Here is a 25,051-nt window from a genome sequence, read left to right on the forward strand (position 1 = left end):
AGCTGAACTCATCCACTTGGCCCTCGCCCCCAAGATGGGCTCCAGAAAGTTAGAGAGAGCCGTTCCCAACTCGGCTTGGCTCTCGGGTGCACAGAATTAACCTACATCCTTGGCGCAGGCTTTCCCAGTGTTAATCCCCCCGCCCCTCGTGTTTATACCTGATCCTCCTGTGAAAGACCTAGGAATGAATGACTGCTCTTCGCCGCTCTCCTCGCACCAGCAGCCCGGGGACCCTCCCTCTCCCCTGTGCGCAGAAAACCGAGGATCAGAGTCCAGAGCAGGAGCAGGGGCAGCGGCCAGGGGCTTTCTCCATTCCTGGGGGGGGGGGGGGGCAGAGGCGCCCCAGGCCCATCTCGCAGCGCTGCCCGCCCCCGCCCGTCCTGCCCCTGCTTCCAAGTTAGGAGTGCTGAGTGAAGCAGAGGAAACCGGCTGGAACTGAGCCCGGCCTCCAGTCCTGGACGAGGCTCCATCTTTTATTCAGAGAATGACCTCATCCTTGGTCCTCGTTCTTTAAAGGGAAGGGCAGGGGGTCTCACGCCTGCAGCCTGGATCGCATTTGCGCTGCCCCTCTTCGCTACAGGAGCAAAGAAACAGACTTCACCTGGAAGGGGTTCCAGGTTCTAGGACTTAGAGTTAATACTGCCCCTGTCCCTTCTCTCCTGCTTTGTGGGTTTAACCTCTGATGCGGAATATCTCCCTCTCTACCCCCACTTCCTCCTCTCTGAGTCCCCTGGCCCTCACTTCCCCTACTCACCCCAACTCCGCCTTCACCAGCCCCAGTTTCATTTACCTCTCGGCTCATCTGCTCTTATTTTTAGCTCCAGCCCTTTCCTTCCTTAATATGGTGATGCGCTAGGCCGGTGTGGGGCAGGGGCCGAGGAGCCCTGGACATTGTGGGGAGGGGAGAGGAGGGAGGCTCTGGGAGCCGGGGGAGAGGCGCGGGAGGTGGGCGATGCCAGTCTCATGGAGCTGTCCTGGCCTCAGAAGGTTACCCGTCTCCCCTGCCAATTCTGCAAACATATTTAGACAGGACCAGGTGGGGCGGAGGGGTGCCAATCTCAGGGGCAGCTCGGGTTCCCTCCCCGCCCCCTGCTCCCAGTCCTCCTCCTGACCCTGTTCCTCTTGGCTCTGCAGACAGTGTCTCCAGGACCCAGCAGTGTCCTCTGTCCGCCGCCCTAGGCCCTTCCCCACCCCACCCTCACCGTGAGCCCCCAGCTCAGGAGTCAGGACCCAGGGCCCCTCCCTCCCCAGCGAACCTCTTCTGGACAGCAGAGTCGCCCCGAGATCTCACTACCTCCATGCGCGCCGCCGTCAGGATGGGGGCCAGAGCTGTGCGGGGCCTACGGCCGGTGCTGCTGCTGCTGCTGCTGGTGCTAGGGCCCCCCGAGTCAGGGGTGCGGGGGCAGGACGGGCTGGACTTCCCCGAGTACGACGGCGTGGACCGCGTGGTCAATGTCAACGCAAAGAACTACAAGAACGTGTTCAAGAAGTACGAGGTGCTCGCGCTGCTCTACCACGAGCCCCCGGAGGACGACAAGGCCTCCCAGAGGCAGTTCGAGATGGAGGAGCTGATCCTGGAGGTGAGTGCTGGGGGCGCAGGCCCGGCCCCTGTGTGCAGCCCCCCACCCCGACCCCCATCCTACCACCCACGCAGGCCTTTGAGGGTGACGGTGTGGCAGGACCCCGTCTTGACCAAGAGGACCCAAGGGGCATGTGGCCTCAGCCGAAGGAGAGAGAGAGACTTGGGGACCCAAAAGGACCACTGGAGTCTAGGGGTGGGGTGGGGAGGGGAGGGGAGGGGGACTTGCGAGGAACGTCTCCTCCACGCTATAGGAGGCTGGTAGTACCAGGTTTGGCTAGGACGGGGGTGTCCTCAGAAGGGGGGCAAAAAAGGAGAAGGGAGGTCCTCCAGGGGAAGGGGGGACGTGCCCCTCTGTGTACTTTAGGAGCAGCACCCCGAAGAGGGCTAAACTGGGTATAAATGTCACTGTTACTAACATCTTGCAAGTCATTTACTTCATGGCTAACGGCGTCCCAGAGCCCAGCAGGCCTCCACATGCCTCATCCCCCGCTCTGCCTCCGCGCCCTTGCTCCCCAGCTGCCCTACTGGATCAGGCAGGCTATTCTGGTGGGAAAATTCTTGTGGCTGGAAGAGGCTTCAGAGTGCCTTCCCCAGCTTCTCTTTGTGGGAAGGCTCTCCGCACCCCCAAGCTGGCCGCGGGCTCAGAGGAGAGAGGGGCTCTTCTACAGGGAAAACGCCTGCGCCTGGAGATGCCGGCGATGCAGCCGCACATCCCTCCCGGAGCCGGCATGTGAGCGCTCCTCGTCCGGCCTCAGCAGCCCCCTCTCTCTCCTGGCTGGACAGACAGGCCCCGCTGACCCAGGGCTTGGAGCAGGGGTGGGCAAACTTTTTGACTCGAGGGCCACAATGGGTTCTTAAACTGGACCGGAGGTCGGAACAAAAGCATGGATGGACTGTTTGTGTGAACGAATATAAATTCAAAGTAAACATCATTACATAAAAGGGTACGGTCTTTTATTTCAATAGTTTTATTCATTTCAAATGGGCTGGTTCCGGCCCGCGGGCCGTAGTTTGCCCACGGCTGGCTTGGAGTGTTTCAGGGCGAGATACCAGGACCGCGGGCTCTCACGTCTGTGTGCCCCTGCCAGGCTGGAACCTGCCATCTGAGTAATGAGCTGAGTATTTTTATCCTGAGGGCTCAGCATCCGTGGCCATCCACCTGCCAGCTGCCGCCCTTCCTGTCCCCCTGGGACTCCAGGAGGCTGTGTGAGGTGGGGTTGAGCCGAAAGCCACACCCAAGGCAGAGCGCACCAGCCTGAGAGTCTACCGGCAGGCCGAGGGGCGGCGACCTGGGGAGTGAGAGTGAAGGGGAACGTTCACCTGGATGAGGGGCGCCCAGCCATGTCTGCTCTGGCTCTGGCTCTCTCCCTCTGAGGGTGACAAGTGCTGGTCCAGTGACCTCTACTTTCAGGCGTTCCCCGCTCATCAGCAATGTGACCAGCCCACCCCACCCCACTACCCTCCTGCTCTCCAAAATTCTCCCCATCGCGGGTCACTTGTGAGAACCCCAGGCATGTTGCCCCCCCCCCCCCCGCCCCTTGGGCATGGCCTTTGGTGAGGATGGATGCGTGAGCTCAGCCCTGAGCAAGGGAAGGGCCTCAGTCTCTTAAAGCCAGATTCCTCCACATTCCTGAGGAAGCAGGCGCATCGCACTTAGCACTTGAAAGTTCAACGTAATAAACTCATGGCAGCCCTAGCTGGTTTGGCTCAGTGGATACAGCATCAGCTGGTGGACTGAAGGGCCCCAGGTTCGATTCCAGTCAAGGGCACATGCTCAGGTTGCAGCCTCAGTCCTCAATAGGGGACGTGCAAGAGGCAGCCAATCAATAATTCTTTCTCATCATTGATGTTTCTCTCTCTCTCCCTCTCCCTTCCTCTCTGAAATCAATAAAAAAAAATTTTTTTTTTTAAATAAGCTCATTGCAAGCGAGCAGTAGATGTTCAGGCATTTACTGAGCAAGGGAACATAAGGGTGAGGCTGTAGGAAAGGTGGGGGCTTTCTGGATCCTTACACAGCGTCAAGGTCAACTCTTCAACTGCCTGCACCCCAAACGGCCCACTTGGAAGCATGTGGTGGGGACTAGGGGTTACTATGAACTCCAGGGGCTGACTCACCTCACCCTCCCTGCAGTTAGCAGCCCAAGTCCTAGAAGACAAGGGTGTTGGCTTCGGGATGGTGGACTCTGAGAAGGACACAGCTGTAGCCAAGAAACTAGGTAAGGGCGGGTGGGAGCCCAGGGAGGGGCAGGTGGCCTGGAGACTGGATGGGCAGCCCTGGTACGGGCTAGGAACTCCACCCTGCTATTCTGAATGGAGAAAATACTGACATTAGAAGGGTCATGGCCAAGGGTCCTGGCCTCCTTTATTCCTTATAGAGACCGATGCTCAAGTCCCAGAAAGAGGTGGACACGGCGTTCTTCATATGTTTTTCAGATAACTAAACCACAGGACCAGGTGCTGGGGGAAAGGGGAGTCAGGGAACTCAAGTGGGGCTGGAGAGGCCTCAGTTAACGCCTCTTCCCACCCCTCCCCCTCCAGAGCCCTGATAGGTGTTACAACACCGGCCACCAGGGGGCAACACAGGCCTGAGACTGGCCATCAGGCATGCATGGGGGTGGGGTAGTCAGTGATTAAGTCTTCCAGTCAGTAACAGCAGAGGTTAAAGGACTGAACTGGCAACTGGCCACTGGAGTCCTCAGGGGAGGTCACATGAATATCTCTCTTTAGTATGACAAACAGAGAAAGAGAAATCTTTCTACATCCTCCTCTAACACCCCCACCTGATCTCCGCTTCTCCTTGGAGAGCCCCTTGAACCAGGGCATAGACCCCAGGAATGTAGGGCTAAGGGGAGGAGGTGAGCAAGGCTGGGGAAGGGGAGGGGAGGTGGCGGGGTCCAGTGGGATATAGAACAGGCTCTGGCCCTGAATTAGGACTCTGGGGTCTGTGGGAAGGTTGGGGTCATGCTCTTCTCTGGCCCACACCCTAGGACTAACCGAAGAGGACAGTATCTATGTGTTCAAGGGAGATGAAGTCATTGAATATGACGGCGAACTCTCTGCTGACACCCTGGTGGAGTTTCTGCTTGATGTGAGGATTCATGACCCTGGACCTAATGTCCTTGCTTTAAGACTTTGTGCCTATCCTTAACCAAACCCAACCGTATACGTGCACGCACGCACACACACACCAGTGAGCACCTTCCTCCTGTTCCCAGCCCTCTTCTCCTCATCCTCATTCCTCTCTCACCGGTGAGGACGGAAACTCACTCTCTTCCTTCCATGTCCCTGCTATTCCAGGTCCTAGAGGACCCTGTGGAATTCATTGAGGGTGAACGAGAGCTGCAGGCATTTGAGAACATCGAGGATGACAACAAACTCATCGGCTACTTCAAGAGCAAGGACTCAGAGCGTGGGTAACCCCCCGACTCCACGGCTCTCCTCCCTGGACTCCCCCCTCCCCGACACTTAATCCACTTCACGGCCCCTCTACCTCCTAACTCCTCGCCAGTCAGCTCCATCACCTGCCCTGATCTCCTGCGCTCTGGTGGTTCCCAGAGGGGCACCTCCAGCCTTCCACCTCCCCCATCACATGCTTTAGTCACCCTCAGAGGGTTAGAGAGGGTGGGTCTCAAAACTAGGGAGACAGACGGGAGAGGGCTCCTTGCACAGCCTGCTCTCCCAGAGACTGACTCTGCGTCCCCCTCCAGATTACAAGGCTTTTGAGGACGCCGCAGAGGAGTTCCATCCGTACATCCCCTTCTTTGCCACCTTCGACAGCAAGGTACTCCACCCCAGAACATACTGGGTCTCCCTCGTCCTCCTCCGCAGCCCTCCAATCCCTCTCCCAGAATCTATGGGGACCTATTCCCTCCCTGCACACCACACTCCCACCTCTACCTCGGGGCTCCCCCACCCCAAAGATTTTAGGTGATCTAACCCAGTCTTCTCACGTCCACCAATCAAAGCCCAGAGAAGTGAAGACACTTGTCCAATGTCACAATGGCAGTCTGACTCCCTTCGTCTTCCCTGCTCCCCCGTCATACTGCTGCTCACCATAACCCTGCATCCCCTGCTCCGCCCCCACCCCAAAGGTGGCGAAGAAGCTGACCCTGAAGATGAACGAGGTTGACTTCTATGAAGCCTTCATGGACGAGCCTGTGACAATCCCAGACAAGCCCAACAGCAAAGAGGAGATTGTCAGCTTCGTGGAGGAGCACAGGAGGTAGGGCAGGGGCAGAGCCCTGAGCAGGCGAGAGCACCTGCCTGAGACGTGGGCGGGGAATCTCAGACAACCAGGAGGCTTCGCTCACCTTGTGGTAACCCACTTCTTGATGCCAGTGCTCAAGATACGCTGACAATCTTTTGCACCCTAACCAGCCCTGAGCCCTCATGCGTAGGTTCTCCATGAATGTGTACTGTGGGTTGTGATGAGTGTGGCGTGCCTATGGTCTGCCCGGAACCTGTATTCTCCTATTTAATCCTTTTAACACCCTCAAGTAAAGAGGTTCCACAGGCAACAAGTGTCAGAACTGAGTTCCAACCCAGATCTGGCCTGGGCTCTTCCTCATACATCACCCTGCACCAGTCCTACTCAGCAGGGTGGAGGGACTGGCGAGGTAGGCAAGGATTTTGCTCTCCAGTGGATATTTGGCAGAGTCTGGAGAGAGTGTTTGGCTGGGGGCAATGCTGCTGGTATTTAGTGGGTAGAGGCCAGGGATGTTGCTAACCATCCTGCAGTGCACACAACAGACCCCACAACGAAGAGTTACCCGGCCCCAGATGTCCATAGTGAGAAACCCTGCCCTACACTCACACATGGCTCCCTTCTTTCATAGAACTGCACAGCTGGAAACACCCTTTCATCTGTGTAAACCACACTCACTCTCTCCCTCTAGATCACGGTCCCCTTTATCAGGGCAGAAGTGTGTTTGCTTTAACTCTGTCTACACAGCATCTAGCACAGGGCTCAGAACATCTCAGACACCCAAATGTATTGAATGAATGAATGAATGAATGAATGAATGAATGAATGAATGAATGAAAAAAATGAACACTCAGATGCCCAGTTCTTACCTTCCTACCAAAAGGCTCTCTTGCAGCCCCCTTGCCCACCCTCCATCCTCCCACCTGTTTAAACCATGCAATGATCTGAGCCTGGTGCCCAGAGCTTAGACTTTGCCAGGCGTCTTTGTTCTGGGCTACAGGCTGCCCGTGCCCTAGGCAAGGCCCACAGGCAGCCTCTGCTAAGGGGACTCTCTGGGGGGGGGTCCTCCGTCTGTTCTAGATCGACCCTGAGGAAGCTGAAGCCTGAGAGCATGTATGAGACCTGGGTGAGTACCCCGAGACAGGGCCAGGCCCTGGGGGAGCATGGGTGGGTGCAGAGTCAAGCCCTAGGAACGTCCTCATGCCTCACTTGTAGGAAAGACAATGCGCCAGCAAAGGTTGGGGGTTTTGTTCTGAAGAACGTGTCACCTGTAAGTTGATGAAGATGACAAGGTACCCTGGCTGGTTTGGCTCAGTGGATGGAGCGTCGGCCTGTGGACTGAAGGGTCCCGGGTTCAATTCCGGTCAAGGGCACATGCCAAGGATGTGGGCTCGTTCCCCAGTAGGGGGCATGCAGGAGGCAGCCGGTCAATGATTCTCATCAATATGTTTCTATCTCTCTCTCCCTTCTCCCTTCCTCTCTGAAATCAATAAAAATATATTAAGAAAAATAAAAAGATGTCAAGGTAGAGCCACAGTTCTGGGGCTGGAGGGTTGCCAGAGGAGGTCTGGGGCCTAGAGCTGAAGGGAGGTGGCACTTGGAAAAGGATTACCACCATAAGAAGTCACCTAATCCAGAAGCTGAGTTTCCGTAAAATTCAGGTTCAGGGAAGAGGTAGGGTCTGTTCAGGGCTCTCTGACTTCGGGGAGTACAGCTAAGGCCCCCCTCCTTCCCCCACCGCAGGAGGACGACATGGATGGAATCCACATTGTGGCCTTTGCGGAGGAAGCTGATCCCGGTGAGGGAGGAAGACTGGATGAACTGGGGGGACTGGTGAAAGGGGGAGATGGGGTGTTTTGGGAGGCATTCCTGGGAGAGTGCAGGTGGCCTGGGCTAGACTTGTGGAGCTGTGGGAGGTGAGGAGAAATCCGGGTTCTGTCTTCTGCTTGTCCCTTTTCTCTCCATCCACCTCATGCTTCTCTCTTTGTTCCCTCCAAGACGGCTATGAGTTCTTAGAGACGCTCAAGGCTGTGGCCCAAGACAACACTGAAAACCCTGATCTTAGCATCATCTGGATTGACCCTGATGACTTTCCCCTGGTAAGAGGCACCGCTCGGGCCCGCTGTCCTGTTAGGGTCTAGGCTATGGCACGTTCTGAAGGGAGCTTGTTTCTGAGTTCCTATCCCAGCTCTTAGCGGGAGGCCCTGGGAGATGATGCCTGCTGCATGCTCAAGGGCACTGTGGGCATGGAGAGAGCCTGAGAGGGGAGCGGGATGGGAAGTGAACCACATGGGACATCACCCACATGGCTCCCAGAGCAGAAGCTGGGCAGAGGTTGGCTCCTTCTAGAGAAAAGGAGAATTTGGGGAGCAGATGGACACATGCACCCTGCACGTGGATGTGCACAATCATAGAATCGAAGCACAGAGGTTCCCTGTTTCAGGGGACAGCTTTGTTCCCAGCCTAATCCCCACCAGCCAGCATTCACTGTTGAAAACTAACTGAATGAACAAACAGGAATGTGAGGAAAGGGGCAGTTACCAGGCATGACTACCTCAGTTTAGGGATGTGGAAACGGAGGGCGGGGAAGAAGTGACTTGCTCAGAATCACAGGGTCACCCAGTAGCAGACCCAGGACCAAAACAGGGGGGAGTCCAGATGCCTGGCTGGTCCTCCTGATACTTTGCCTTCGGATTTCTTCCCTTTAACTCAGTGGTTCTCAACCTTCTGGCCCTTTAAATCCAGTTCCTCATGTTGTGACCCAACCATAAAATTATCTTTATTGCTTCTTCATCACTGTCATGCTGCTACTGTGATGAATCGTCATGTAAATGTCTGATATGCAGGATGGTCTTAGGCGAACCCTGTGAAAGGGTCGTTCAGCCGCCAAAGGGTTCGCGACCCACAGGTTGAGAACCGCTGCTTTAACTGCTTAGCTCTACCTCTGCCCTCAGGCCCTGCAGCGGGGCCCCTCCTGCTTTCCTGGGCTCCCGGTGCTCTTTACCCCTGTGCTGACCCTCACACCCTCCTGGACTCATGTGCCCTCGACCCCCTTAGGCTGCCCCGTGTGGTCTCTCCACAGCTGGTTCCGTACTGGGAGAAGACGTTTGACATCGACCTGTCAGCCCCACAAATAGGAGTCGTCAATGTTACTGATGTAAGTTTCCGTCACTCACCCCTGGTTGACCCTCAACTCTGCTTCCCAGAATAGCTGACTCTCCTCTGCTCTGCTGAGGAGGAGCCGAGTCTTCCCAGAAGAAGCAGACATGCCCAGCCTCACCCTAACCCCGAACACGGCCGTCTCCACCTGTCAGAATCGGCTGCTCATCCTTTAAGGCCCAGTTCAGACATCCTCTTCTCCGTGAAGTCTTCCCAGATCTCTCACTTGGAATCATTTCTTCCTTAGCGCTCTCAGAGCCCATTGGCACTGAAAACATGACTTTCATGTGACTATTTATGTACGATATGTGTCCCTTCCAGGAGACTTTGAGCTTTTTGAGGGCAGAAATCTCATTCGAATATGACAGGTGCTTTGATAATGTGTGTTGAGATGAACTTAATAGGCCAGCCTTTGCTTTCATATAATTCTCAGTTTAACTAGGGAGGCAGGTATTCCATTCACTACCAGGACAGGTCTGATAAACTCTATAATAAAGATACAAATAAAATGCTAGGAAGGCAAAAAAAAAAAAATCAAAGTGATTTTTGCTTGAGAAAATAAAAAATAAAAACACGTTTATTTTTTATATTTTTATTAATTTCAGAGAGGAAAGGAGAGGGAAGTAGAAACATTAATGATGAGAGAGAATCATTGATCGGCTGCCTCCTGCACACCCCACACTGGGGACTGAGTCCACAATCAGGGCGTGTGCCCTGACCAGGAATTGAACTTGTGACCTTCTGGTTCATAGGTTGATGCTCAACCATTGAGCCACACTGGTCAGGCAGAGAAGGGTTTAAAAGGAGTGTGGCATTCAAAGTGGAGATTGCACAATGTGGAGGAGTTCTACAAGTGAAAATTATGAGAAATCACTTCCAAATGAATGGAAAAGTTAGCACAAAAGGTCAAAAGTAGGAAAATGAATATTAGGATCAGGAAAAGGCAAGTCATTTTTTGTGGCTTGAGAGTCTAGAGGTCTCTGAGGATGGTGCTGGAAAAGCAGGTTGTAAAAAGCCTTGAATGCTGAAGTTTCTGATTTTACTCTTTAGGCCATGCAGTGGTTCTGCATCAAAGGGCAGGATAGAGAGGTCTGTTTTAGGAGCTCAGCATGACAACAGCATGGCAGAAAGACTGCAGGGAGAAAACCTATTTGCCCATCCAGCCATTCTTTCTACTCCTACGGTCACTGTTCTAACCTAGACCTTCTCCCCTGGCCCCTGACATGAAGGGAGGGGACAGGGGACTCAGGGAAGGATGTGCCAAGCCCATCGAGTGGGAGGACAAGTCCAGAGCACTAAGTCGGGCTTAGCTCAGTCCTGTCTGTGCTGTGTCCTAGGCGGACAGCATATGGATGGAGATGGACGATGAGGAGGACCTGCCTTCCGCTGAGGAGCTGGAGGACTGGCTAGAGGATGTGCTGGAGGGCGAGATCAACACAGAGGATGATGATGACGACGACGATGATGATGATGATGATGACGATGACGATGACGACTAGTTGCTATGGCAACCATCTCCGTGCCCCATCTGCTCTCCTCGGGCTCCCTCCCACCTTCCCTAAAGTCCTCCAGGGATACTAGGTCGTTTTCTGCTATAGGGCCCCTGGGGCCTATATGCTGTGTGCTGAGACCCTGGTCCCCCTCACCTGGTGAGGAGAGGAGCTACTTTTCCCTACACAACAGCCCAGCGATCTCATCTGACTTCTGTGTCCTGTCCCACAATGTTCTGTATCTATTATGTTCCTTCCATTACTCCCTAAACTCTTCCCTGTGATTTTCCTCTTATCATATCTCTGGGCCCCCCTCTCTCCTCTGTTCCCCCCACCTGTGCTCCCCCCACTTTCTCAAATCCTATATCCTTGGCCAAGAGGAAGGAGGGCCCTGCGATTGGCGCTGAATCTCAGCATCTTTTGTTAATGTATTTGGGTCAAACAAGAGGCCTCAATAAAGGATCTGGGGCAGCTGAACAAGTGTCTGCCGGTGAGGTCTCACCCCGATGGCAGGAGGGAGCCAGCCAGACGGGGCGCGGGTGCGTTAGGTGTGGGTGCCTTTTGAGAGGTGGTGATGCGGGGTCGGGGGGCTCCCTTCAGGCAGTTAAATCAGACAAGCGTGGATGTTTATCTGCTGCAAGTCAACAAGCCTTTTCTGAGCACATGGTGTTTGTCCGGCACCGCTGTGAGGCTCGGGGAGAACAGAGCGTGCCTGCCTGCCTGTTCCCGCGCTCGAGCTGATTAACCTCACTGGGAAGGCAAGACAAGCACACGAAAAACAGTTGGAGAAAAACACAAAGCAACCTGCAATGAAGTGATTCTGTTTTGCTCGATAGCACCCTCCCTGCTGCTCTTATTTGAACGCCAAGACTGAGTGTGAATGACCCTTCCCTGGTGAGGCCCTTCCAGAGGTGGCCCTCCCCCGGGTTCCCTGCACCTTCCCTGCACTCTATTCTAGCCAGCGCCACGTTCCAGCCTAGCTCTTCATTTCCATGTCTGTCTGCCCCCACTAGACTGTGTGCCCCTTGAAGGCAGGAGCCCAGGCCTTTTCTGTGTCCACAGGGCCTGGCACTCAAAAAGTTGTGGTGAGACGGCACGGCCATGGCGTCCTCAGCCCCAGGGCGCCTTATGTGCCATGCCAGCTCAGCCTGGTTCAGCGACCCTGAGTGGGGGCGGTGAAAGGATTAAGAAAAGACAGACAAGAGAATGAAAGCTGGGTCTTGGTGGGACGCTGCTCCTCTGATGGAGAGACAGCGCCAGCGCCCACAAGCCGTGTCTTTATTTTATAGCAGATGCCACGAGGCAAAGTAGGGGCGAGATCAAGATGTTTACAACATTCTCGTGGGTTTCACTCCTACTCAACTACATGCACCTGAACTCTATCAAGCCCACATCACTCAGGCACGTGGGGCCACGTGTTCGGACCATAGGTTCAAGCTCACAACTACAGCCGTTGGCTTTAATTGTGCTGGGAGGGCCCTGCCCTCCAAGCTGGGACTTGCACGTAGCCATGAGAGGACTGTGCCCTCTCCTCAGTCCGAGGCTTGAACCGGTCCAAACACTGTAGCCGCGCCCCACAAAAAGTGGTCCCCAATAAATGCTGGTTGAAAGAAGGAACAAACGAATAGGATGGGCTCAGAAGAGAGAGACCAGAGTGGGCTTCGATGGCTTCCTAAAGGAAGGGAATCGTTTTCTGAGCCTCAAATGAAGAGTGGGATTGGATTAGGGGCAAAGGAGTTGGGGAGGGGACATTCCAGCCAGTGGAAACGGTAGAAGCACCAGAAGGCTGTGTGTGTCCTTCTGGGGAGACAGAGACCAGAAAGACAAAAAGAGAAGCTTAAGTGGTGGCTGCGACCTGGAGTGGGCGTGATGGACCTGGACTGCCGAGGTGTTTGGATTTAATCCTGTGACTGGGGAGAAGGGCATCATTTAATGTGGATCCAGGGAGGGGAGATGAGGGACATACCAGAGGCTGGGAGCCCAACTCTGAGGATCAGAGACTGTTATCATAACGGGGTGGCGCTGGGAGAACATGCACCCGGGTGGTGGCCATGGGAATGGAGAGGAGATGCTGAGTTTTGTGCACTGAGGACCCCCCAGACCCGGGCCGGCTAGAGTTCCCGGCCGGAAGGAGTCACATTCTCTCCAGCACAGCCCAGGCTGGGGTGCCTGTCTGTAAAGGAGTCAGGGTTGGGGGGCGGGGGGAGACCAAGCTACTGAACACGCCCATAACTAACAGACAGTTCTCATGGATCAGGGATAAGGGTGTTGCTGGGAGACTGACTTTCTGAGTACGGAAGAATGAGACCTGAGGTTAGAAAAGGTCTCCCCCTCCACAGACTAATCCAGAAAGTGCTCCAGGGGAAGGTGGCAGAAGTAGAGAGTAAAAACCACGTATTCATCCAACTTGTGCCCACTTAATAGCTGTTTAATACATAGTATGGGTACGGGGTCAACACATTAATATCATGGAGCCCACTGCTTAGCATAGCTCCCATTTTAGGCCCCCATCGGTGCCAGTCCCTAGAGACAGACAAGTTCTAAATCATGAGAGGCCTGGGGAGCGGCCCCAGGGTCCCCATCCTGCCAGCAGGGATGCCAGGGAGGCTCAGAGGCGTAACCTGCCTGAGGAAGGGGCAGAGGCAGCCTGCAGCCCTGGTCTCTGCACCTGCTTGTGTCTGGAAGACCTGGGACTTCCTCTAATGCAGAGAAACCATTCAGCTTCTTTGAGTCTCAAACATGCCTCAACTAAATCGTTTTGGCCCCACCACACAGAACAAATGCGATACAGACCAAGGCAAATTAAGGGGGTGTTACCATCGAAGGGGCAGCACAGGGCACACTGGGGGCAGGGCGCAGAGCAAGAGAAGGGCTGGGAAGCCCGACCCGACGCCGCAGGAGCCTGCGCCTCTTGCAGGGGGAGTATGGGCTCCAGAAAGGACGCCATGTGGCTTCCAGCGGGGTCTCTGCCAGGTGGTAGCTGAGGGGAGGCCAGGGCCCTCCCAGAGGCCGTCCAGACACGAATGGGCCAGACCTCTCCGCAGGGCCAGACCCCGCCAGAGCTGAGCCCAGTCTTCAGGCTGGAGATGGGGGTGAACACAGATGCTTCCCCACTTCTTCCTTCCTCCTTTCAGTCTGGCTGAGGGTCCGGGAGGAAAGTCCCTGGGGTGGAAGGGAAGTGAGAGCCGCCTGGGGGCCTGGGCAGAGGGCCGGCTAGGAGCCGGAGCCGCCTGTGGCTTTGCAAGTTGTCTATATTTGCATGCTGAGCTCAGTGCTGCTTTTTCTCCTTAGAAAATAACATGACATCACGGTGGGGGGAGGCCTGGGGTGGCATATTTGGGAAAGGTAAAACAACAAGAACACACCCAGGCAGGCTGGCTGGCCTCATCCTGGAGGGAGATCCATGGCCGCAGGGCCCGTGGAGGAGGCCCCAGAATTGCTCCCGGTCCCCACCCTCTGCCTCCAACGTGGGCAGTCGGGGCGGACATAGAGGTTTTTCCAAATCCCAAGTCAGGCCGCTAAGAGGACCCCGAGCCAAAGGCCTGCGGACCCCTCCACTGGACTCGGTCGGTGCCCCAGGGCCCCGGCCGCGGCAGTCACGCAAGGTCGTCGGGGAGAAGGGTGGCCCCGAGGGGCAGGACTGGACCTGGGAACTGGGGGTTGAGGCTGGGGGAGGAGGCAGCTCCCCCTCCCCGGAGGCTGCAGAGCCCCAGCCCCTCGTCCGCCCCTCCCCGGCTCTGACGTCACGGCCGGCGGGTGGGGCGCGGCGCTGGGCTCGGCTCGGGCTCCGCGGGCGGAAGCGGCGCGGCGGGAGCCGAGGCGGAGGCTCCGGACGCGGCTCGGGAAGCGGACGCCGGAGGGAGTGCCCGCGCCCCGCGCCCCGCGCGCTCAGCCCCAGGCGGTGAGAGGCCCGGGGAGGGCGGCGGGAGGGCCGGGCGGGTCGGGGCTGGGAGGAACGTGGGTTCGAGGCCCGGCGGGCGGGAGGGGGGGCCCGGGTCCGCGGGTCAGGCCCCCGGCTCCGTCCTCACAGGGCGCCGCGAGCCTGTGCCCGAGGCGGCGACCCCGCCCGGTGGTGCCCTGGCCCGCGGCCGGGAGGGCGACGGGCCTGCTTCCCGCCCCGCGGCGCCCCCTCCCTCCCCGGCCGCAGGCTGGCCCCGGGGTGGCCACTCCCGCCGGCCGGCCGGGCCCGCTACTCCCGGACGCGCCGTGCGCCCCAGCCGTGCGCCCCGGCGCCCTCTGCACCCGGGGGAGCGGTGGGGCTGGCGACGGCTTGACCCGAGGGAGGGGCGGGTCTGGGGGTGGAGAGGAGTGAATGTAGCTAACGTGGAACCCTGATTAATTTCACACATCACCTACCCCATCGCACACACCTCCCCGGGACCCGCCGCACACGCGGTGACACACACCCATGTGACTCCTACACGCCCGCGCGGCGGGTCACACGCGTCCCTGCGCTACACACCCACCCCCACCCCCACCTCGCCCGCTCTCCAGTCTCCCCGGGGAGCATCACGCGCAGTGGGGGGCCTGTCCCCGCGTCCACCCTCATCTTCCGGGCGTCTTCTCTCTGGGCCTCAGGTTGCCCCTCTTTGGAACTGGGAAAAGAGGGGGGCATTTTGACTCCAGGACGGGGAGACAGGAGCTGAGGGCCAGCGAGTCTGGTGCTCTGAAGCTGGTGAGTAGGGGAGTAGGGGTGCTGGTGGCCACTTCTGCTGCTTACCCTTAGAACCCAGGGTTCTGGGAATGGCTGGGTTTGGGGCACCAGAATGGCCAAGGGATGGAGGAGGGGTGGGAGCAAGGGAGAGGGAGAAAATGAAAGAATGAGTGAGTCAGCCAAGGATGGAGCCCAAGTCAGAGAGAGAGAATGAAGGGAATGTGTGTGAGAGGGACGGAGATGCAGCCAGGGAGCTGGGGAGGGAGGAAGTGAGCCACAGAGCTGGTCCTTACCGAGGGGAGGGTGCTGGGGTGGCCAGGACAGGGGCTCTGAACCTGGGGAGGAGGGAAGCAGGATGGCGGGGAGATGTGGGGAGAAGTGAGACCACAGGGAGTTGGGCAAACGTGCTGAATCCATGTTTTGTGGCCCCCAGGCTGTGGGAGCGATTAGCTTTAATTGCTGTTCCCTTTGTGGTTAAACATTTGTGGGGGAAATTGCCAGATCTGCCCTAGGCTACTGACAGCCCTGCTTGCCTGCTCCCTCACTCCCCGACACCTGTGCCCACCGTGTGTGCAAGCATCGTCAGGTCAGGCGTGAAGGAGAGCCACAGCCCTGCCTGCCCTGCCATCTCCCTCTGCCACCCGGCGCCATGGGGGGCATCATCAGTGTGTGTGCAGCCAACCCACCCGGGCTCCTCCCCACCAGCCTGACTGTCTCCGCAGCAGGGAAGCTACTCCTTCCTAACAGAGTAGTAGCTCTGCGTGTGCAGCTGGGGCTGCTGAGCCACGGAGCCCGGGAGCCCTACGCACGCATGGCCACCACCGAGTGGGATGGGATGGAAGCCCATTGAAGGGAAAGGGGGAAGAGACTGAGGGGTCAGGGAGAGGGAATGGACAAGGAAGAGACAACCAGATGAGGGGAGTGTGGCACACGCCTCACCCCTCCTCACTGCCAGGTGGCCCTCTCTGCCCTGCCTGGTCCAAGGCCAAGTAGCTCCTCATCTCCCGCTGGTCCTTCTCCTCTTAGACTGAGGGCCAAGGGCTTCACACTGTCCCTGTGCCCAGGGGCAACCCATTTTGCTGCTTGAACTGGACACCGAGAGACCAGGCGTCCTGCCCCTGTCACTCCCAGGCTGGCTCTGGAGTCTTCGAGCCCTATTTTCCATTACAGGAATAAAGAGACCCCCCTCCACCACACACACACACACACACACACACACACACACACACACAGGCTGAATAGAAGCTAAGGGAAGAAGTCAGTTGAGTACAAGTATGATATCAGTGAAATAATTAGGGATGAACTACAGAACTGCTGGAATTTGGGGGCCAGATAAAATTTAAAATAGGAAGCCTGCACTCTCTCTGCCTCTCCTCTCCCCCCCCCCTCCACCCCAGGACTGACAGACAGATGCCTACAAGCCCCCCCCCCTCCGCCCCTCTGCCCACTGCAGGACCTCCTGGCCCCTCCCTCAGCCTTAGCTGCCCCAGGTGTGAGGGAGGGGGCGGCAGCTCCCAGTCCTCAGGCTTCTTCCATTTATTGAGGGTTTGGAAGCAAAGGCCCGGGAGAGGGGAGAATCATGAATTAACGGCAGAATGCACAGACATGCCCCTGGTGCTGCCACCACCTCCACAGGTGGGCATCCCGTGAGCCCACTTTGCTAGGCTTCTCCAGGTGCCCCCCAGGCCTGCTCCTTCCTCCCCAGTCCATGGAGCACCTACCTGTCATGCTCCCGGCTTGGCCCCTGAAGGGTCAGTATATGCTATTCTTGCCCCTTCCCCTCCGCTTCAGTGTTCTAAGTTGGACGGACCTTTGACAGGGCTCCACCTGGGGCCAGCTTGGAAGGAGAGGGAGGGAGGGAGGGAGGAAGGAAGGAAGGAAGGTAGGTGTGAGCAGAGCACAGAATGATCGGGGAGGGGAGGGGCTGACTTCCTGGCAGCCTGGCCCCGGTTCCCGGTTCCGGTTCCTGGTTCCTGCCCTGGTATCCTGTCCCAAGAATGGCCTTGCCCAGGCTGCCTGGTGTTCCCTGGGCAGCCTCTGCCCTGCTCCAGACCTGGAGGGCTCCTCAGAGCTGGGAGGGCAGGAGGCCCCCGTGACCCTCAGGGATTCTGGGACTCGGTGAGGAAAGTGACATGGAGTGTGAAGGAGCCAAACTGCTGCAAAGCCCCAGCACGGCCACACCACCCAGGGACAGTTCTCAGCGAGACCTGCGCGCCATGTGAGGGGATTCCACCTTGCACCCCGAACCATGCTGCTCTTGCCTCAGCTGGGAGCTCTCCAGGGTGGGAGGCCACTGAGCTGCCTCTCCCTGCGCCTCAAGGAGCCTAACTCCTGCTTTGTCAGTCTGTCCTTACAACTCCCCACACCCTCCCAGCCAGTGGCGTCATTGTCCTGACAACTGAGGGGGGGCACCCAGAACAGAGGCTGCCATGGTAACTGCTGAGCTGAGGCAGCAACCTTCTCCTGGACTGTGCTCCCTGCCCCCTCCCCCATGATTCCTCGCTTGCAGCCTGTTCTTTCTCCCAACCCCAGCTCTTCCTCCGTTCTGTGGGCCCCCTCACCCCTTCCTCTTTTCTCTGGATGTGAGCCTGTGGTTATCTTCCTTCTGACATGTGCTCTCAGCTGCTTCAGTCACATCCACACACACAGACCACACTCACATCCACACACCCACTGCCTGCTCACGAACACATGCCCTTACCCAGGGGTGGGCATCTGCAGTGGGACCTGGCGCACACACTTCCCCCTCCACTCGACATGCCACCCCACTTCTCTTTGTATCTGTTTCACTCTTAGAAAGCTCCTGCCCACCCATGTGGGTGAGTATCTCACACATTAATCCCTTCCCTCCCACCTCCCTATAAATGTTTTAGATTCAAAGCCCCAAATCTTACCTCCTCCCAGGAGAGAGGGAGACACACACACACACACACACACACAGTTCCCACCAGATCTATTTACAAACTTCTTCCATGTGAAAGCCAGGCAGGTGACCCTAAATGCTGTCCCACTTTGCCACTGGGGCAGGGTCTTCCTGCCTCTTCCCCAGGCCCATTCCTTTTCAGTCCGCACACCCCTGCCTCCATCATTGTTCTCATCCCCGGACTACTCCCTCCCCACCATCCCTTTTGCCCTAACATCCCTCCCCCCCTTTTCTGCCCTCGGATTATCAGTGGAGGGGGCAGCTGGGCTCCAGTCTGCTGCTGTGACCTACATTTCAAGGCAGAGACGGCTCCTGGTGCTGACAGTCAGAGCGCATTGTTCCTGGCCCAGCCTGGCAGGGCCACTGCGGGGTCCTTCTGTCTGGTTGGACCTGGGTGTGAGTGAGTGTGCCTGGAAGTGCCTGCTTCTTGTGGGGGTTGTGCTGGCCCTGCTGCCTGGCTCATTGTGTATTTGTGTCACGCTGCCTGCCACCAAGGGAGGCTTGTTCTGGTCCAAGTAGGGGGCTGGGAGTGGCGACTTCTGGTTCCATGCCCCTTACTATGCCATGCCTCTCTGCCTCAGTTTCCCTGCATATAGGCCAGAACTAAGGAACATAGGGGGTGTCAACCAGCCCCTTTTACCTGCCACATTCCCAGCCCATTGTTGGTGTGATTTGTGGGTAGTCTGTCAAGTACAAGGTCATTTCACAACTTGTCCCTCTCTGATCTAGCCGCAGAGTGTTTGACATAATTTACTTTTAAAAATGCTTTTTTAAAAAAATATATTTTATTGATTTTTTACAGAGAGGAAGGGAGAGGGATAGAGAGTTAGAAACATCGATGAAAGAGAAACATCGATCAGCTGCCTCCCACACACACTCTACTGGGGATGTGCCTGCAACCACGGTACATGCCCTTGACCGGAATCGAACCTGGGACCCCTCAGTCCACAGTCCGACGCTCTATCCACTGAGCCAAACCGGTCAGGGCTGCTTTACTTTTTCTGATAAAATATATACTCATTGTGTGTGTGTGTGTGGGGGGGGGCACTTGGTCTGACCTGTCTTCTGTCTCAGCCGCAGTTCCTATCTTAGTGAGTAGGAGGGCCTTGAAGGTTCTCCCACCCAGGGGTCTCCAGGAGAGGGGGGAAAGGCTGGGGAGGTCTAGCCTGGCCCAGCCCCTTCTGAGAGGTCTCGCTGAAGGTAGTGCCAGTGGGACGTTGATGCAAACAGGAGTGGCAGCCCCCTTCCTGCCAGACTCCCCCAGTGATGCATCGAAACCCCTTCCCCGCCACCCAGCCAGCCTGGGAACTGGCAGGGGGCCAGAGCCAGCCGCTTGGTATTCTTGGGCGCTGGGGCTGAAGGCACAGCACAAAGGCTAGGAGATGGCTGTACGGAGGACCAGCAGCAATCGGGGGGGGGGGGGGGGGGAAGCGGCCCCTTGCCTCCCCCTCCCCACCCCCACACCCCTTGAGCCCTAATGACTGAATATAAGGCTGAGCAGAGGGGCCAGGGGACCATTAGACCAAGCAACTAGGCATCCCTCCAAAATGAGTCATTTGTGGGGTGGTGGGAGTTGAGTGAGGGACCCCTTTGCTTCTGGGGAAAATTGGAAGCTGGAACACGAGACCAGCCAATTGCAGCCCCTTCTCACTTCTCTCAGCCACAGCAAGCCCATCCCTGTGGTCACTGTTTTAGTTGTTTTGTTGTGTGTTGTTGTTTTTTATGGGTTGCAGGTGGGTGAGGTGATTCTGGGGGGACTTGGAGGCAGCTGGTGAGAAGCTCCAGAACAGGTTGCCATGGTAACCGCCTCCTCAGTCTGGGGAGCTGTTGCCAGGGTTACTGTTAGAAGGATAAAATGAAAGATGGTGGGGGGAAGGCAGTGTAACTTCTCTCTCCAGGCTCCAGCCTGGTCCCTAGCTTCCAAATATCTTCCTGTCTGCTCCCCCTCCCTCTCTTTTCTCCTTTCAGCCCAGGCCCTCCCCAGCCTCCATGTTCTAGGCACTGGCACTTGCCTGGTGGGGTGGAGGAGGGGGTGGGAAGTGCCGGTGAGTAAACCAGATTCCACACTTCAGGCTCAGCCTCCCTCCCTTTGTTCCTCCCAACCCCAGTCATGGCCGAGTACGGGACCCTCCTCCAGGACCTGACCAGCAACATCACCCTGGAAGATCTGGAGCAGCTCAAGTCGGCCTGCAAGGAGGACATCCCCAGTGAGAAGAGTGAGGAGATCACCACGGGCAGCGCCTGGTTCAGCTTCCTGGAGAGCCACAACAAGCTGGACAAAGGTGGGGAGGGGCCCCAGGCACCCTGCCAGCAGCTGTTCTGGGGCTCAGTTCATTCAGCAAATAGAAATGAGCTCCGAGCTCCTATACACAACCGAGTGCTCCCCTCCGCAAGGCAGGACAGAATTAAAGTGCTCCAGGAGTGGAGGGGCTGTAGGGCCATGGCCTTTACGTTCTTCAGCATGTCCTTGTCGGTAAAAACATTATTCAGAGAGTGCTATTCTATATAATACAATATTAAAACGTAAGTTGGAAGTGACAAAATCCCAAGTTCTAAAATTTTATCCACTTTTTAAAATATATTTTTTTAATTGATTTCAGAGAGGAAGGGAGAGGGAGAGAGAAACATCAATGATGAGAAAGAATCATTCATGGGCTGCCTCCTGCACACCCCCTACCAGGGATCGAGCCAGCAACCCAGGCATGTGCCCTTGACCCTTCAGTCCACAAACCGTCGCTCTATCCACTGAGCCGAACCAGCTGGGCGGTTTTATCCACCTTCAGAGACCACAACTGTGGAGGGGCTTTAGGGAGCAATTGGTGTATAAAAATAACCCCGAAAGGCAAGTGGGATTTCAAAGGCAGAATCCAGAGGAGGGATGCTAGGCCAGGACCATCGTGCCGGAGGTGGGAGAGTAGCTGGTATGTTTGGAAAAGCAAGAAGCCCTGCTTTGCTTGCTGGGGCACAGAGTATGTGCAGAAGTGGCTGGACGGTAAGTTAAGGCTGTGCTGTGAAGGGCCTTGAGTGATAGGGCATTTGATCGGTGAGGTGAGTGATCTGAGTCGGTGTAGTGGAGGGAGGCTGAGAAGGAGGTTCCAGTTACTACCGCAATGGTCAGCGGAGGAGCCAGGGAAAAGGCCTTAGAGCTGGCCAGGCCAGGGAAATCCTCTGGTCATGGCTGTGCCTTCTCTCGTGGATAATTACCTTTTACTGGGCCCAGAAGTAGCCCTGGGTTGTCTAGATCCCACCCTCCAGTCCCACCTGTGCTATCAGGAAATGTTTTCTGAAGCTTGCTTGGAGGAAAAGTGGAAGCAGCTCAGGGTGGGTGGGGAGTATTTGGAAGCCAGTTAATTTTTCTCTTTTGCCTCACACGCTCCCCCCCCCCCCCCCCGACATCACATGTATTGAACCTAAGTCCCTCATTCTAAATCCATGACCTAGAATCATCACTGATGGGTGCTCTGCTCTCCTTGGGAAGTCATCTGTACTGCTCTTTGGCGCCTTCGCTTTCTTTTCTCGGCTTAGTGGCTCCTCCTCCTCTGTTGCCCCCTCTGATACCCACTGTGAGCAACTCAGTCTTGGTTCCAGAAGCCTGATCTGGTAGAATGGGGGAGGCTGACCCGCACCCCCCAACCCCGACACACACACACACAGCTCAGCTCTAACCCTCCGTTTCCTGCCTTGCTCCAGACAACCTCTCCTACATTGAGCACATCTTTGAGATCTCTCGCCGACCTGACCTACTCACTATGGTGGTTGACTACAGAACCCGTGTTCTGAAGATCTCTGAGGAGGACGAGCTGGACACCAAGCTCACCCGTATCCCCAGTGCCAAGAAGTACAAAGGTAAGAGGCCTTGCCTTCACTGTGCACTTGTGCCCTCCCCCGGGGATGATCCCTGGAGTTGCTTGCACTCTGGGAGCATGAAGGCTGATGTTCAACCGGCCTGCCTGGTGTCTCCCATATTCCATCCCTGGACCTGTCCCTTTTTGCCCCCAGACATTATCCGGCAGCCCTCTGAGGAAGAGATCATCAAACTGGCTCCTCCACCGAAGAAAGCCTGAGCGAGGGGGAGGAAGAGGAGGAAGGTTGGACCTTCACAGGACCACTCCCTTCCCCCAGCCTCCAGGGGAGGGGGCAAAGGCACCCCCCACCCCCACAAATCTACCCACTTACTAACCTGGTCCTAACCCCCTTACTGTGTGCGTGTGTGTGTGTGTGCACACGCTCTGGCTGTCTGTCTACATGTCTAGCTCATCTAGCTCCTCTTCCTTGTGAGGGGCTGGGGGTCAGAGGCTGGGGTTGGGGGCCGAGTTCCCACTCTCGGGAAACGGCGTATAGAAATGGGCACACCTCCTATTCCCCCTTTCTCCGCTTTCCCACCACCTCTCGCAAGTGTGAGAGCAAAATGGACCCGCATGTTCCTACACTGAGGAGCCAAAGTGGGAGTGAGACACAGGAGATGCAGGCGGGAGGGAAGGTGAAGAGGCTACCCAACCTCCACCTGGGAGGGGCGAAGAAAAGCCCCAGTTCAGAGTTCGGTTTTACCCCACGCTGGACGGCTGTGGAGTCCAGCTATTCCTCAGGTTGAGGGGCCTCGGTTCCAGCAGGTCCCGTTGTGCTCCCCTCAGATGGGTATGAGCCAGGACCGAATGACAGGACCATGGATCCTTTCCTAGCCCCAAAGCAGAGCACCCAGCATTAGGTTCCCCCCCATCTGCTCTGGAGACTGTGCTGGGAGAACGCCCCCCTGAGCCTGAGCCGGGCGGAGGGGCTCCTTCCCCCCTTTATTCCTACTCAGACTGTTGCACATACTGACCCCGAGCCTCGGGCGGTTGGGGAACGAGATTCTTACGTTTTCACTCCGATTCTGCCCCGACCTACAGAGTCCCATGTAGGAAACGTTCCCTTTCCCTGGTCTAGAACACCCCTAGCCCGAAGTAAGGGAAGGAGTTAACGACAGTGTTTTCCTTGCACTGACCCCCAATTCAACCCAGGAAGGGACTTGGGGAACCCCTCTCCCGCATCCTGGCGCCATGGGCTTGTGAACGCCTCCTCTCTAAATCACTACAAGTACGGTGACCCCGGCCTCCTGCCTGCCCTCCCACCCTGACCGTGCTAACTGTGTGTACATATATATTCTACATATATGTATATTAAACCCACACTGCCATGTCTGCCCTTTCTTGTGGTGTCTAGCATTAACTTATTGTCTAGGCCAGAGTGGGGGTGGGAGGCGAATGCCACAATGAAGGGAGTGGCAGAGTCGAATTCCTATATAGTCAGAACAAAACTTATTTTTTAACTTTAAATTCACATGTAATCTCAAGAGACTAGAGAAAGTTTATGTTAGGAGCTTCTAGGATGTGGGAGCAAAACTTGAATGGGAGGGGTGGCTGTTGGAAGAGGGAAGAAGCCAGACTGGTTGGAGAGCACCTTCCACTCCTAGCCCAGCCCAGCCTGCCTGTCCCCTGGCCACTGCTGCGGACACCTGCCTTAACACATACACCTCGAGTACTCCAGTTTTGCCTTAAAGGACCTTCCCAAGTTCCCCAGCCCTGTCTGGCTTCTCCCTGAAGGAGAGAAAGGCTTGTAGCATTGGGAAAGGGAAATGAGCATGAATTGTCTTTCCAGTAAGGGTATATTGTATGAGAGCAAGAGACTGAGAATGAGGATGAATGAGAATGAGTAGGAGCCTTCCTTTGAAGAGAGGAGAGGATGAGATAGGGAGAAGGCAGACAGGGTTGTTTCAGCAGTCTAGTAATTGCTCTGTAAGGCAAAATCATCTAAAAAGACTAACTGCCTCCCCCCCCCCCCCCCCCCCCCGGTATTGCTGTGAGACTGCTCATTCCTGTGCTCCTCTATGTAGTGTGCACGGCCTTATCCTAACCCTGGAATAAAGGTGATTGACTGTAACTGTATCTGACTGATTCTAGAACTCAGATGAATGATCAGGATTTTGGAGTCTCTGAATGGCTGGTAAGGGAGGGAAAGCAGTATTTACCCCCAAATCCCTAACTGCAGCCTGGAACAGGCCAGGAAAACACCCCTAACAGTATCTCCCCTGCCCCATCTCCCAGGTATCACTGAGCTATGGGGCCTATTCCACCTACAACAGTCTCCAGTTGGAGCCCAAGCACAGGAAACATGGATATTCCAGATTAGATTTCCTGAAGTGTAGTAAGGGCAGGGCCAGGTACCTATACTGGAAGGAGCAAAAATAGCCCGTCACAAGTTAATGGCCCACTACCACACAGAGCAGTCTGGGGCGGGGGGCTTTACCAAGAGAAAATATACAACCAATTCCTAGCGCATGGTTTTGTGCCCACTCCATCACCTCACCCATTGGCGACAGGAGCACAGATCACTGTCAGCACATAGTCCCAACCCCTGAAACAAGAGCCGCTAAGAAAAGGGGCAGAAGGAAGGAGTGTCGGGAATTCCACCCTTTTCCTCTTCCCTTCGTTCCTAGCCTGTTCTAATAGAATGTGACTGCCGCAGGATGCAGAATTCCTGGTTGAGGGTGCAAAGAAATAGCAGCAAAAGCATTTAAGGGCAAGAATTCAACTGGGACTTTCATATGCAGTGACCAGTGAGAAGAAAGGTGCCCAAGGCCCAGCCACCTTAATCAATCCTTAGATGAATGGCCTGTCCCTCACTCCCAAGATAAGATGTGGATAAGGTGTAAAGCCCAGGCGGTCTTATCCTATATATTCTTCCATTAGGAAGATTGCTGTTGTGGGGATTGATGGTATAAAGAATCAAGCAGCTGAAAAAAAAAAAAAAAAGGCAACAACAGCTAAAGCGAAGAGTGTCTCTATCACACATGATCCTAGGAGAGACCGTCTGCAGTGGCAGGACCTTTTCTGAAATCAAAGTTCAGTCAAGTTTTAAGGATGAGCCATGGTTAGAAGAGCCATCCTGGGAACCCCGACAAGAGAGGTAGGAGACCTGAGGCAAAGAGCTGAAAGCAATTTCCTGTTTCCCCAACCCCGAAACAATGGAAGCAGGGAATGGGAAAATTGAGAATCCTTCCATT

The 25,051-nt window shown here is 56.1% G+C and overlaps 2 protein-coding genes across 2 annotated transcripts; both read left to right on the forward strand.

The window, feature by feature from the left end:
* Nucleotides 1-1,044: 1,044 nt before the first annotated feature.
* On the forward strand, nucleotides 1,045-10,915 carry CASQ1 (calsequestrin 1). Its single transcript, XM_059673460.1, has 11 exons — nucleotides 1,045-1,580; nucleotides 3,714-3,798; nucleotides 4,570-4,670; nucleotides 4,880-4,991; nucleotides 5,290-5,363; nucleotides 5,674-5,804; nucleotides 6,867-6,912; nucleotides 7,530-7,584; nucleotides 7,785-7,885; nucleotides 8,869-8,943; nucleotides 10,283-10,915. The coding sequence occupies exons 1-11, from the start codon at nucleotides 1,299-1,301 to the stop codon at nucleotides 10,442-10,444; spliced, it is 1,224 nt and encodes a 407-aa protein (XP_059529443.1). The 5' UTR covers nucleotides 1,045-1,298; the 3' UTR covers nucleotides 10,445-10,915.
* Nucleotides 10,916-14,175: 3,260 nt separating this feature from the next.
* Nucleotides 14,176-23,933, forward strand: PEA15 (proliferation and apoptosis adaptor protein 15). The gene is made up of 4 exons (XM_059673911.1): nucleotides 14,176-14,336; nucleotides 20,121-20,294; nucleotides 21,703-21,858; nucleotides 22,012-23,933. Exons 2-4 carry the CDS (start codon nucleotides 20,123-20,125, stop codon nucleotides 22,074-22,076), a joined length of 393 nt encoding a protein of 130 aa, XP_059529894.1. The 5' UTR covers nucleotides 14,176-14,336; nucleotides 20,121-20,122; the 3' UTR covers nucleotides 22,077-23,933.
* Nucleotides 23,934-25,051: the final 1,118 nt, after the last annotated feature.

Source organism: Myotis daubentonii, chromosome 18 (assembly GCF_963259705.1).
Source record: "Myotis daubentonii chromosome 18, mMyoDau2.1, whole genome shotgun sequence".
NCBI classification, from domain to species: Eukaryota; Metazoa; Chordata; class Mammalia; order Chiroptera; family Vespertilionidae; genus Myotis; species Myotis daubentonii.